At 37.0% G+C, this 14,380-nt stretch overlaps 1 protein-coding gene across 4 annotated transcripts in view; it reads left to right on the forward strand.

The window, feature by feature from the left end:
* The window catches only part of PLPPR5 (phospholipid phosphatase related 5), a 131,631-nt gene that overhangs the window by 82,056 nt on the left and 35,195 nt on the right, over positions 1–14,380 (forward strand). For all 4 annotated transcript variants that reach the window (XM_071217222.1, XM_071217221.1, XM_023582568.2 and 1 more), the window contains one exon: positions 12,559–12,735. In XM_071217222.1, the coding sequence (XP_071073323.1) occupies positions 12,559–12,735 (177 nt within the window). The remainder of the gene's footprint in view (positions 1–12,558; positions 12,736–14,380) is intronic.

Genomic DNA, 14,380 nt, shown 5'->3' on the forward strand with positions numbered 1-14,380 from the left:
CATATATCATTTTTTAGGTATTATATGAGTCTTTTCTTGTTGTTACATAATTTAAGATAGTATCTCAAGAGCTGGCACCTAAGTTCTTAATAATTTTTCTCTGATTCTATATGATATATAGGAACATTATATAAATATAGTATATATTATACAGAAATGTGTTCAGATATACATTTATTAAATCACACCATCATTAATTAGAGTTTCTTTCCTTAACTGAGGGAAGTTTAAGCAATATTTGAGTCCTAAAGATTTAATCACAAATTCAAACAATTTTGAGGACTGGTCAGAGATATTTGAGATATGCTTTCACCATGTTTTAGCCCAAACTTCTTGTTGCTGACATAAACTTAAATTTTGTGTGTGTGTATTTTAATAACTTTACAGATTCTACTATCTTCATGTAACTTTAAGGTAAAGTTAAACTCAGCTAAAATGTTAGTGCATACTTTTTTAGTATTTGAAGACTTCCAAATTTGTCTTCTACATATTAATTTTAGTTCCTTCTTTTCTTGTTAGTGAATTTTAAATCTTGGGGGTAATGGGGTTCTTAAAATCACAGCAATCAAATGTATTTTGCTTGCCTTTAACTCCTCACATGTCACAGAGCTTTCTCTTCCTTGTATCAGAACCAGAAATAAGACAGCAGCCTACCTTTATCTAACGATCATCTCACTTTTTATCTGGTACATGGAAAAAATGTTAAATGGTGAATATATGTGGTTCTTAATTTTAGAAAGGACAGAAAATTTGCAGATAAGAGTGTTTTCCTCTTCTAGGTGATAGATAAAGAAGTGCCCCATGTGCTGCAAATTTATCCGTGTGGTCATAGTAGACAGAAATGGTCTCCATGTGTGTCAGCCGTGGCTGCACTTTAGGGATAAGGTAAACGTGTCAGTGATGAAGGGCCTGTTATTTACAACCAAGCCATCAATCGGCCATTGTGCTAAGGGCAGCTGAGTCACTGAGCATCTTCTGATCTTAACTGCATGTACCAGCTGGTCGTGAACACTGAGGGTGTTGTTCCTTACATCACATTTGTGACTCCCTAGTGCTACCCATTCAAGGACATCAGCTACATGATGAATTCTGTGCTTGTGGTTATGTAATCTTTTGTTAGGTACCCACTGAGCAGAGTTTTAAAGAAAATGGATGTTTATTCTGGATTTTTAAAATATAATATGTTCAAGGACCTTTATACCTAAGCCTCTGACTTCAGCATTTGAATTTATTATTTCTCCCAGCAAATGTATATTCTTGGTCTAAATGTAGAGTTTTAATCATTTAAATTTATTCAAGTCACAAAGCAAACAAAACCTTTCTTGGTGCCACATGACAATAAGGAAACTTATACTCTCTGTGTTAGTACTGTGCTACGTCTATATTTTACATATATTCAGACAACACTCAACAGATATTTATTGAGCAACTACTACAAATCAGGCACTCTGCTAAGTTCTGGGGCTATAACAGGGAAAACAATGGATATGATCTATGACTGACACAGGCATGCATTCTCACCAGTGCATTATGCCTCATGCTAAATCCTACAAAATGAGGATTATTGTCATTTTAATTTTAATGATATAATTAAGACTCAGAGAAATTGGCACAAGTAAATCGTCTCAAATAATAAAACAAATAAGCAGGAGACTGGCATTTTAATCCAGATCATGGAACTCCTGAGGCTGAGCTATTCCTCCTAGTTTACACTAATTATGCAATCTCCTATCTATGTGAATAAAATGCTAATAAAATATAAAATAATGGGTTAAGTTTGATGAAATAAAATTTAAAAGTAGTTCTTAGGGTATTCAGAACCTGAAAAAAAATGGACTAAATGTGATTACATGGCTTTGAAAATTCAAAAGTAATCCATAATATTATCATTTTTACTAGATAACTTGCTATTTGATAGAGTAATATATTGACAGATAAAAGATAAAGATAGATATAGCTCAAAAGATGTAGGCAAATTGTTAATGAAGCATAGGTGGCCTAAGAAAGGTTTTAGGTTCGCTACCCAACTCCAGCCAATATATAAATAAAAATCATAAAATACCAATAAATGTTTAAATAGGTATCATATCTTTGAAATATTTACTGATATATTAAAAAGTTTAAAAAACAGGTGAAACTAAATTTTGAAATGTTTTATTTAAGTCACCATATCGAAAAATTACCATTTAGACATGTATCAATATAAAAATTATTAATATTTTGCATTCTTTTTTAATTTTTTCAAAATCCAGCATATACTTGACACAATATATCTCAAGTCAGATGCTAAGTTTCCATATGAAATACTTGATCCGTATTTAGATTTCATTGATTTTACAGTTGAAAAGATAGATTTGCATACCAAGTTTGTTCCAAGCATACTTGAAAGTTTTCTAGTGCCAGTTTTAAAAGCTAAATTTAAATTAATTAAAAGGAATTTAAATAAAAATTTCAATATATCCATCAAAATAGCCACATTTCAAGTACTTAATGGCCACAATAGCTAGTGGCAGCCATATTGGACAGCACAGCTCTTGTATGTCTCATCCATATTTCCATGCCCTGAGAAGGACAGGTCTCATGTAAAGAGTGGATACCATTCAGAAATGGAGAAAAAGAAGTGTTTAGCTTCAAGTTAAATAATACTAGCTCTGTCAAGAGAGCCCAGGAATTTCTAAATTCCAAAGATTCTTTTACATATTAAAAGCAAAATTCGGAGATCTGAGTATTTTTTATAGGCCCATAATTGAGAGAACTCATGACACAATGTACCACCACCAGCCTAGGGAAGGGCTGAGAGTACTTTGGGCCTAGCAGGTGCAAGGACTGGAGGGGCAGGAAGGCAGATGTGAGCTTTCCACTGAGCACTCTTAGGTTAGAAACCCTGTGAAGACAGCCATTCACCAGATAATGGAAACCCCAGGTTGAGGTGAAAACTGAAAGCTGAATGACTTGTAACTCACTTCTGGTTTGACACTGTGGAAGAACTTAACCCTTCAATGCACCCCTCTGGTGGCAGGTAGTTCAAGGGGCAGAGAAGGTGACTATGAAAGGAGTCAGGGCACCCTTGAGCAGAGCCTGAGAGGGTAAAAACCTGCCCAGGGCTGGAAGGAAGGTGTGGTGGATATTCTGAGGATCTTATTGTTGTGAGAGTCTAGATGGACCAAATCAGCATGATGCCCACAAGAATGTTTGCTGTGGTTGTCCAAAGGGCACCTGTGACCCAGTACAAGGCCCCTGGCAGTGGAGGCCAGCAAAGGCTGAGAGGACATTTTCTTAGACTGTCCTGTGGATGCTCTGAAGTTGCCTCCCAATCTCCACCATAAGGTCATGCAGAACTCCAACTAGACCCTCATGACATTTTGTTAAAAGGGGGAAGGTTGAGAAACTGAAAACAACTGAACATTTGTTCAACATTTCTCCCTCCTCCGTCTCATTCCTATTCAGGCAAGATGGGTGCTCATGATGAAGTTTAGATCAGCTATGAAAAATAAAGTAACTATAGGCTTTATGCAATTTAGCTTGTAGTATATAAAATTTATGACTTCAGTAGACCACCATTTATTGCAGTATTTCTTGCCCTGAAAAGTATGAATAATGTGAACAAACATCTGCCTGGGCAAAAGTCCATGGTCTCTTCACCATCATATTGCCTCCCCACTAGATATCTTTGCATTGCTGTTTGGCAAATTTATGAATGTGGATTTGGGCTTTGGAGGCAACATATTCCTCATTTGGTTGTGCTAGTCTGGTCCATTTTGATTCCAACGGCCTTATTCATTTCATACTTTCTTAACATTCAGTCCAAGCTAGCAGTGTTACTGGTGATATAAAACACTCAACAACCTTCAGGATCTCTTGTATATGTCATGAGAATTCACTCCATTAGACAAGAGGCTCCTCAACAGATCTTTCCTAGATAATCCCATCTCTATTTTTGGCTTTTCCTTAGGTGGCTGAAGGGCAAAGTCCTTAAGCTTCCTAGATGCTTTCTGATTTGTTTGAGGTTATCTGTAAGTCACACTCTTAATATTTTTTAAAGAGTCTTTTGTGTGACTGAACACTCTGATCTTTTGGTCTTTTGGAGATTTTAGCAAAAGGTTATACAAGTACACCCTTGGCTTTTTCTCTACAGCAAGCTTTGCTGACAGTTAATCTCTTAATTTTATCATCTTTTCAAAGTGGATAGGCCAAGAATCTGCCAAACTATCAAGTCCTGGTTCCTTTTTATTTAACAGTACTTCCCTTGATTTATCTCTTTCCTCTCACGTTAAGCAGCAAGGAGAAACTAGGCCATGCCTTCAACATTTTGCCTGGAAATCTCCTTAGCTAATTATCCACATTCATCATTTACAAGTCCTGCTTTCTACCTAACTGCACTTCACAATTCCACTAAGATCTCTGCTACTATATAATATGGATCCCTTTTCTTCCAGTTTCCAATAACAGGATCCTAATTTCTTTCTGAGCCCTCACCAGCAGTGCCATTAACGTCCATCTTCCTATTAACAGTCTCCTCATGACGATTTAGATATTCTGAGGCAATTTATGTTTCATAACCATGTTTCTTCTTTCTGAGTCGCTTCGAGAGGAGTCACAGATTTCCATATATCTACTAATACTCTGTTCTTTGACAATCTAGGCTTTTAATACCAGGCTCCTCAAAATTCTTCCAGCCTCTGCCTGTTGACCAGTTTCAAACCTACTTTCACATTTTCTAGATATTTGTTACAGCAGCAGCCCACTTCCAGGTACCAAAATCTGTTATTTGTTTTCTATTACTACCATAAAAAGCTATTAGTAACTTAGTCTTGTAAAACAATACAAATTTATTAGAGGTCTATAGGTCAGATGTCCAGCACAGGTCCCACTGGGATAAAATCAATGTGTCAGCACAGCTGCTTTCCGTTCTGGAGGCTCAAAGGGAAAATCTATTTCCTTGCCTTTTCTAGAAGCTTCCTATATTCCCTGGCTTATAGTCCCTTCTTCCATCTTCAAAGCCAGCAGCAAGGTATCTTCAAATCTCTCTCTGACTACGAATGAGAAAGATTCTCCATTTCTAAGAAATCACGATTAGATTGGGCCTACCCAAATAATTCAGCATACTCTCCCCCATTTCATGGTGGTTTTAGTTTGCTAGGCTGATGAAAGAAGATACCATGAACTAGATTGGCTTTAAACAATGGGGATTTATGAGCTTACAGTTGAGGCTGGGAGAATGTTCAAATCAAGGCATCATCAAAACAATGCTTTCTTCCTGAAGACTGACTATGGGCGATCCCTATTCCTCTGTCACACAGCAAGGGATACGGTAGCATCTGCTGTTCTCTTCCTTTATTTCTGCTTTTGTTAATTTCAGCTTCATGCTTCTGTGGCTTTCTCTCCCTCGGTCTGAATTTCATAAAGGACTCCCAACGAGAGAATTAAGACCCATACTGGGCCACTCCTTAACTGAAGTAACCTCATTAAAAGCTCTTACTCAAAATAGGCTTACACCCGCAGGACTGGATTAACTCTAAGAACATGATTTTCTGAGGTATATACAGTCCCAAGCCATCATAAATATCCTTACCATTAATCACATTTGCAGTCTCTACCACCATGACAGGTGGCTTAGTCACAGGGTTCCAGGAATTAAGGCAAGGATATCTTCTGGGGGCCACTGTTCTTCCTACTACAGGGGTTTTAGCTCTATAGGAGGCATTGCTCCAGGCAATATGAGACACACAAGAAGGAGGCAGACAATAAGCAAGTAAACAAATGGATATGCAAGGTAATTTCAGATAGTGATAAATAATTTAAAGGCAATGAAAGTCTTCAAAAATGTACTTTTCCCTAAGCATGTCATTCATTCCATAATTACTGAACACATACTATATGAAAACACTGTTCTAAGCATTTGAAATAGAACAGTGAATAAACAGAAGTGATTCCATTCTAACAGAATATTCCAGTGGAAGGGACAGATAAACATATATATATACCCAAATGGAGAACACAATTTTAGTGATAAATGCTGTGAAGAAAATATTCCACCCTTTCTCCCCTGTACCATTTCATTTTTCATCTATTCATTCATTTATTCATTGTATCAGTCAGCAAAGGGGTACTAATGCAAAGTGCCAGAAATCTGTTGGCTTTTATAAAGGGCATTTATTTGGGGTAGAAGCTTACAGTCACAAGGCCATTACAGGTAAGTTATTTCCCTCATCAGAGTCTGTTGCTACATATTGGAGCAAGATGGCTGCCAGTCTCTGCCAGGGTTCAGCCTTCCTTTTTCTCTTAAGACTCTATGGTCCCAGCTCCTTCCCATCTCAGCTGCAGCCTAGCATAAGGCTCATCTTCCTCTCCCCAGGGCTTGTTTCTTTCCAGGCTTTCTTAGCTGTTTAGGGCTCTGGTCTCTGCAGCTGCAAACTTTTAGGCGAATGAATGGCTTGGCTTTCTCCCTGTTGCTCCAGCATCCAAAACTAAATTCTCTATGTTCTCCTTCTCCATGTATTTACTACTTTGTCTTTCACTGAGCATCCATTTATATAGCCCACAGCTGTAGGCTAGCTGTAGGTGGGGACTCAAACCCAGTCACCCTAATGATGTGGTCAAAAAAAGCCCTAATCTTGATTTAATAAAGTAAAAATGAAACCTCTGAGTCTAATATAATCTAATACACCCAGAGGAACAGACCAGTTTACAAACACAATCCAATATCTATTTTTGGAATTCATAATATCAAGCTGCCACATTCATTAAGCCCTTATTGTATGCTTACAATATGTCAAGCAAAGTGCTACATCAGTGTAGGTTTTTGTGATATACAAGACATGGCTTCTACCTTCTCTCTCTACTGAAGGAAACAAATCAAATGAGTAATAACAATGCATTCTTACAATTGTTCTGAGAGGATGAACAAGGTGCTTTGAGAGTGCTTTGCAGGACTGCCTTTGATGCCTCTGTGCCTAGGACACTTCCTCCACTGTTTCTCTTTTGCTTGGGATTCTTGTATCCATCCTTCAGGATTGAATCTTAGATGTCTTGTCTTTGAAGAAATACAGTCTCTGGTGTATGATAGATACTAAGCACACAATCTGTGTATTTTAATTTATTTTCATTTATTTATTGTTTCTCAGCTTACCAAAAAACACATGCTTATTTTAACGAGTAAATTCACAGACAGAATAATATGGATATTTGTGACTGTGTTTTAGTAAAAGCGAGCAAACAAGCAAAATCTCTGTATATGTGTATTGATTCTTGCATATGTTTGAATAACCAAGGAGAAAAGAATAGAAGAATATACACCAGGCTGAAAACAAGGAGCAAATGGTCAGCTTTGGCTTTCTGCATTTTTATGCTAATAGATATTTGTGGAATGAATGAATAAGAAATGCCAACAATGGTTAAAAGGGTTGGCCGTAGGGTAGTGTACATCCACTGACCCTTACAGTCTGAGTGGGTACCATTCTGCTCAAATCACACATCCTCTTGTTTGTGTCTTATTTTAGCAACATTTTGACATCTGGTTAATCTAGATAGTTTCTTAAGTGAATTAAAAACCAAGAAAGCATAAATAATCAATTCCTGTTCTGTATCTAACATGCTTAATAGATTCTTATGCCATAATTTCTTTTTCTGCAAATTAGGAATAATAGACTTTGTGTAAGGATAACACAATTAGACTGGTTAAAAGGCACTACATTCATAAAGTACTGAAGAGTTGCTGAGTACAAGGGAAAACTCTCTAAATTTTCTTTTGTGATATCCATGCCACCTGATTATGCTCTAGAAAATATTTGCATAATAAAGTCTTGCTATATTCTACCTGTAAGTTGAATGTAGTTGAACAAATGTCAACCTTCTCCTATAACTCTCAAAATTTCATTTCCTTTAGTTTTGTCTCTGGATGTTAATTCGGTGTGGCAGATTGAAATTATTTATGAATTCCAAAAAGAGAGATTATGTTTGTAAACTGGTCTTTTCCTCTGGGATCCCCTTTGATTGTATTAGATTCAGCTGAGATGTCTTTGATTAAATTATGTTAAGATTAGGACTTTGATTCGACCATGTCAATAGGGTATAACTCAGTTGAAGTCCCTGCCCCCTTGGTGGGCTATATAAATGGGCACTCACTCAAGAAGACACACAGAGGAAGCCACAGAAGAGGAGAGAACTTGATCATTTTGGTTCTGCCATGTGACAGAAAGGAGAAGGCTCATATGGCTAAAGGCCCCAGAGAGAGCTAAGCCATTCACCTGATAGTTTGCAGCTGAAGAGACCAGAGCCCTGAGCAACTGAGAAGTCTGGGAAAGAAATGAGGCCTCCAGCCTCCAGCTAGGATCAGAAGAAATTGGCCCATGGAGCCTTAAGAGGAGGAGGAAGGCTGAACCTTCAAGAGAATGACAACCATCTTGCTTCAACATGTGGCAATGGACTTTGCTGAGAAAGTACCTCTTAGGGTACCTTGAGTTGGACTCTTTAGGGCCTTGTAACTGTAAGCTTTTACCCCAAATAAATACCCTTTATAATAGCCAAAAGATTTCTGGTACTTTGTATCTGCACCCTTTGGGCTGACTTATACATTGGGGGTCTGGTAGAAGAGGAGCCAATCCCAGGCAGCTCTTAATCTTGAAGCTATCTCATGAGTTTGCATAGCAGCCAATAAGAGACTACCTTTGGGCTCTTTATAAATCATCCTTGAGCCATTAGGGCAACATAGGAATCAACTCAACATTCAAGAGAAACTTAAAAGGATCATGACCCACAAGTTAATATGCACCTACACAACTTGAACAAGTAAGGGCTGGATTGTATCTGAGATGGCCTTTTGGGAAAAAAGGGAAGACAGACATTTTCCAAAGCATTTAGAATCTGTACGGGATTTTCTGCATGTGCCACAGTTACATTGCTCCTACTTCTCCCAAATAATAGAGCATAAATGTAGTCTTACCCCTGTTGAACTACAGTGGCCTTCTTTCTGCTCTCTTTGCTTCCAGCTCTCTTGCATTCACTCATATTCAGCTTATGTCAGTTGCCTATTTCCTCCAGGCAAGAAATCAATGATGAAAGAAGAAATGAAGATTCAGAGTCCCTAAGTGCTTTTTCCCTCCTTCCCATTTACATCTCTCTTTCCTCAAAAGTACCATCCCCTATAGTCAACTTGTGCTTCCTTCCTAATAAACTTTTTCTTGATTCAATAATTTTAATCTGTAAAATGAGAATAGTAATAATGTCTTAGAGCATTGTTCTGAGTATTTAATGAAATAAGAATGCCTAAAACATTGCCTTAACATAGTGAACACACAAATGATAGCTCTATCACACAAATCTATCACACAAATGATTAGCAGTCTTAATATTATTCCATTATCATCACACATTTATTTTGTCTTAATAGGGATAGGATATCTTTAGGGTTCTGACATATGTGAATAAATGCAAAGATAAGAAATCTTTAATCAGCCTTATAGCTGTGTTAAAGAAAATGTCATAAGCAACCTAAATTTCACCCCCTATTCTTATGCACTAGTCATATCAGGAATTACTCTATCAGATGTGTCACTGGAAACCTGAAGTGGCATGATATCCTTGCCTTGATATTCTATATATGTGGGCAGAGCTCTTTAAAATATTCCCTCAGAATGACAAAAGCATCATTTTCTCCTTATAATCCATCTCTAATTTTTCATGACTGAAATTATTATGCTCTTCTGAGCACAGGCTTAGAATGAACAGATACATTCTGAAGGTTCAGCCAAAGGTGGAGTATTAGTCAGCCAAAGGGATGCTGATGTAAAATACCAGAAATCACTTGGTTTCTATAAAGGATATTTATTTGGGGTAGAAGCTTACAGTTACCAGGCCATAAAGTGTAAGTTACTTCCCTTACCAAAGTCTTTTGCCATGTGTTGGAGCAAGACATCTGCCAGGTTCAGGCTTCCTGGGTTCCTCTCTTCCCAGGGCTTGTTTTTCTCTGCGCTCAGCTGCTCTGCTTTCTCCACAAGGTCAGGCGAATGGCTCATCTCTCTTCCTGGGGCCTTTGCTGTGTATAATCGAGCCTTCTGCTTGCTCCTCTGTGTGCTTACTTCCAGGGCTTCAGTATTAAAACTCCAGCTCTTTTTTCTGCCATGTCTTTTCTCTGTGAGTCCCCACCCATCAAAGGGGTGGGGATACAACACCCTACTGACCTGGTCCAATCAAAGCCTTAATCATTATTTAATCAAGTAAAAGGGAAACCTCTGAATCCAATATAATCTTATATGCTTGGAGGGACAGACCAGTTTACAAACATAATCCAATATTTATTTTTGGAATTCATAAACAATATCAAACTGCCACAGATGGAGACAACTCATCTTCTGTTCTCTGCCCCCTCTCCCCCAAAGCATTGGGGCCTGGGATAGATTGCAAAGGGCTAGAACTTGGCTACAGGGAAATCTTATATCACATGAAGTACTGAAATATTCATACAACCTCTTCTGGTAACTAATAAAGCTGCAAACGTTTCCAAGGCAAAAAATAGAAGATAATTACTGAATTTCACAGCAATCTAATATGACTGCTTTGAACTAAAAACATAAATGTTGATTTTAGTTTAGTCTCTAAGGCAAATGCAATTTTTATTCAACTCAGGACAATAGGCATCTAGTTGTACACATTTCTGAGTATTTTTCAGAGTATATAATCACTATCAGCTACTTGGTGACATCAATTCTTAAAATCAGTTCTCTGTATTGTCACAACCATCTCTTTCATAAATACTATACTACAGACTTAAAACAATAACTGACATATCCCACTTGCAGTCAAAAGATTTGCTTACCTAGTAGCACATAGTTTAAATTATGAGTAAAGGCACAATAGAATAAATCAGATTGTGGGAAGGACCATGTTATGTTTAAGCATAGTGACTCACAATTTTCAGATGTGGCATACAGTGCAAGCATCTGATACTATATCTTCCTCATGAGAATGTGAGAACATGCCAGAAATATATGTATCTGTTCATTACTTTTATTTTTTGTATGTTTGTTTATTTGGGGCGGACACATTACCCTCACTGCATTTTAGTTTTTTGGTTGTTATAATTCTGGCTGATAAAATTAGATAAAACAAAGTAATTTCAAAATTTCCAATAACAACATAAAAGCAAATTGCAATAAACTTTAAGAGCTTTCTTCAAAGTAATATGTGGAACCTACCGCGTTGTATTTTTTCTGGTTATATTCACAAGTTCTGATTTTAATAAGTAAGCATCTTCTCAAGCTGATATACAGAAATGATTTAAATCAAATTTTCCCTTTTAATAATATTGTCAAGATTGAGCTAAAAAATGTAAATTCAGATAAAGTAAGTATAGATACAGTAAAAGGAAGGATTAAAGTGGTCACATTTAATATCCGTGCTCAGTGTGATAGCTGATTAATAAAGTTACATAAACATTGTCCTTTGATCAGAAATGGCCATAACAGGTACATAAAATTAAATGACTAGGAACACTTATCATTGTGAAATGGTATAGCTACTGTGGAAGACAGTTTGATGGTTCCTCAGAAAATTCAGTATAGGATTATCATATGATTTGGCAATCCAATTTCTAAGTATATACCTAAAGAATTGAAAGCAGGGACCTGAATAGATATTTGCACACTGATGTTCAGAGTGGCATTATTCACAATTGCCAAAAGATGGAGTAACCCAAGTGTCTATCAGCTGATTAATGGTTAAACAAAATGTGGTATAGACAGATAATGGAATATTATACCACCATAAAAAGGAACGAAGTTCTGATACTTGCGACAACATGGCTGAACCTTGAAGACATCATGTTAAATGAAATAAACCAGACACAAACAGACAGATATTGTATGATTTTTTGACCACAAGCCTATTCATAGAGTCAGAATCTAGAATATAGATTACCAGGGGATGGGATGGAATAAGGAATAAGAAGTTAGCGCTTAAAATATGCAATGTTCCTAATTGGAATGATGGAAATGTTTTGGTAATGGATGTTGGTGATGGCAGCACATATTGTGAACATAATTAATAGCACTCTAATCTCTCTCTGAATGTGTCTAAAATGGGAAATGTTAGGTTGTATGTATGGTAATAGAATACAATTTTTAAAAAATATCCATGAAACTACACTACACAAGCAGTGAGACATAAGATAAACCATGGCCTATAGTTAATAGTACAACTATAAAATTATACTGTTATCAATTGTAAAAAAGTATACCACAACAATGCAAGGTAATAAAAATAGAGTGTTATATGGCAATCCTGGATTTTATACATAAATTGTTCTGTATATCCATAACTTCTCTAATAAAAAAATTAAATGACTACTACTCTTAAATTCTGCCTGTAAGAAACTTCATTTGAAAAAAATCATTAATTATGGTTAATGATTTTAACTATATATGCATATGTTATGGTTAATGATTTTAACTATATATGCATATGTATGTTTATAAACATATTTGTACTTATACATAAAATGCTCTGTCAGCCTATCAAGGAAATACATTCATCAAATGTCATGTTTTTCATTTAATATTTCAGATGTACATTACCAACACAATCAAAGCCAAAGGAACAAGACTTGCCAAACCAGTTCTATGTTTGGGCTTAATGTGTTTGGCCTTCCTTACTGGACTCAACAGAGTAGCAGAATATCGAAATCATTGGTCAGATGTGATAGCAGGCTTTCTGGTTGGAATCTCTATAGCAGTGTTTCTGGTAAGTACAGATTTATTTAGCTATCACTGTATTTTTTATTAGTTCAGTTAAACACCTGTATGAAAACACAAGGGTATATCACTAGACTTGTCTATATCTGGTATATGGAAATGATGATATATATATTAAACCATTTATTTCTTCTTCCTCTCCCATTTGTTCTAAAGTCAGATTTAGGGAGTAAAAACTATGTAAATTCTACAGTTAGCAGTGCTCAACATATTTTCATATAAAATATATGAAACACATATAAAAACACTCAGTATGGAGCAAGCTGATAGAACAGTGTGTCATTGGACACAGGATCAGGGTACAACAGAACCTCTCAGCAAATGATCTCTTTATTCTTCACACAGTATAAAGAGTCCAGAAAGAGCATATAATCTCCTTGCCCCTTACATACTACTAAGAGTCCAAAAGAGTAGGGGAAGAAGTCCCATGACAGCCGCTCTCTGGGGGCAGCCACAACTGTGAGGTCAGGATCAGTATATGGCAGCTCCTGACACTGCAGTGAACACTGGAAAAGAGAGGCAAATCTGTGGTCTTCTGTCCACTTCTGATAATCATCTGGTTTCCAGGCTTAAGGTCTGGCTGGGCTTTTCCATTAGACTTAACATGTGGAATGGCACACAATAGAAAAGGAGGTGGGGGAGTGGAAGGCCTGAGGACGGTCCCTTGGTGTGTGCTTGTGATTTCCCCAGAGTAGGAGGTAGGGGCAGGTGAGGTCTTGGTGATGGCCACCTACCAGGCACCTGTGATTTCCTCAACACTCAGTCCTCCCTCACTTGCTAGTCCTCAAGACTGGGTTGTTTGGAAAGTATTTAAACTTCCTCAGGAAAATTTACATTCAGGAGCAGGTAGAGCACCTCAAAGAATCCCAGTGCCTCACCACCATGGCACTCTCCATGAGCCACCGTGTCCCAGCTCTTTCTAACAAGTGAAACTCACTCACTTCCGAGAGCAACTATTTCACCTCAGCAACTGAAAATGCTGGGAAAATGTCTAAGAAAATGCCATCTCAAATCAATTTTACTTAAAAGTGAAGGGCATACACAGCGACTTCTAGCAAAGTAAGCATGACATCTAATATAAAATCTTTTTGAAATGGTCTTATTAGGTTTGGTTGTTGGAAAATATATTGTAGTCTGGCTTTAGCTAATTAATTAATAACCAGTGAGCAAAAACTTATGTAAACTTTTCTAGCTACGGACAGCTACCAGGTAAAAGTTTGAGCACAATTTATGTACCAGGCTTTTACTAGGCATTTTCAATAGGTTATTTGCTCTTGAATCTCTTATTGGGAAGTAGTGATCATAGAGTCACCTCTGCTCTGTGTTTCTTGTCTTTCTTGGTATCACCCCCTCTGATTCCCGTGGGAGATTTAGGTCCACCTCACTTTCTCCCAGAGATATCCTGTCGCCTCATGAAAACTGGGATTCAGGCTTGGACAAAAACTCTTTTTTGCCCTTGCTGTTACTTAATATAGTTGAAACTGGTTAACATTAACAACAACAGCAACAAAATAAAATAAAAATCACCTTACATAAATCCTAAGAAAATAATCATAAGCAAAGCAAAGAGCATACCAATAGCCAAAATTTCAAAACACTACTGTCAGATATAACAATTTCAGCTCCATTGGTCT

Source organism: Dasypus novemcinctus, chromosome 9, assembly GCF_030445035.2.
Source record: "Dasypus novemcinctus isolate mDasNov1 chromosome 9, mDasNov1.1.hap2, whole genome shotgun sequence".
Lineage (NCBI taxonomy): Eukaryota > Metazoa > Chordata > Mammalia > Cingulata > Dasypodidae > Dasypus > Dasypus novemcinctus.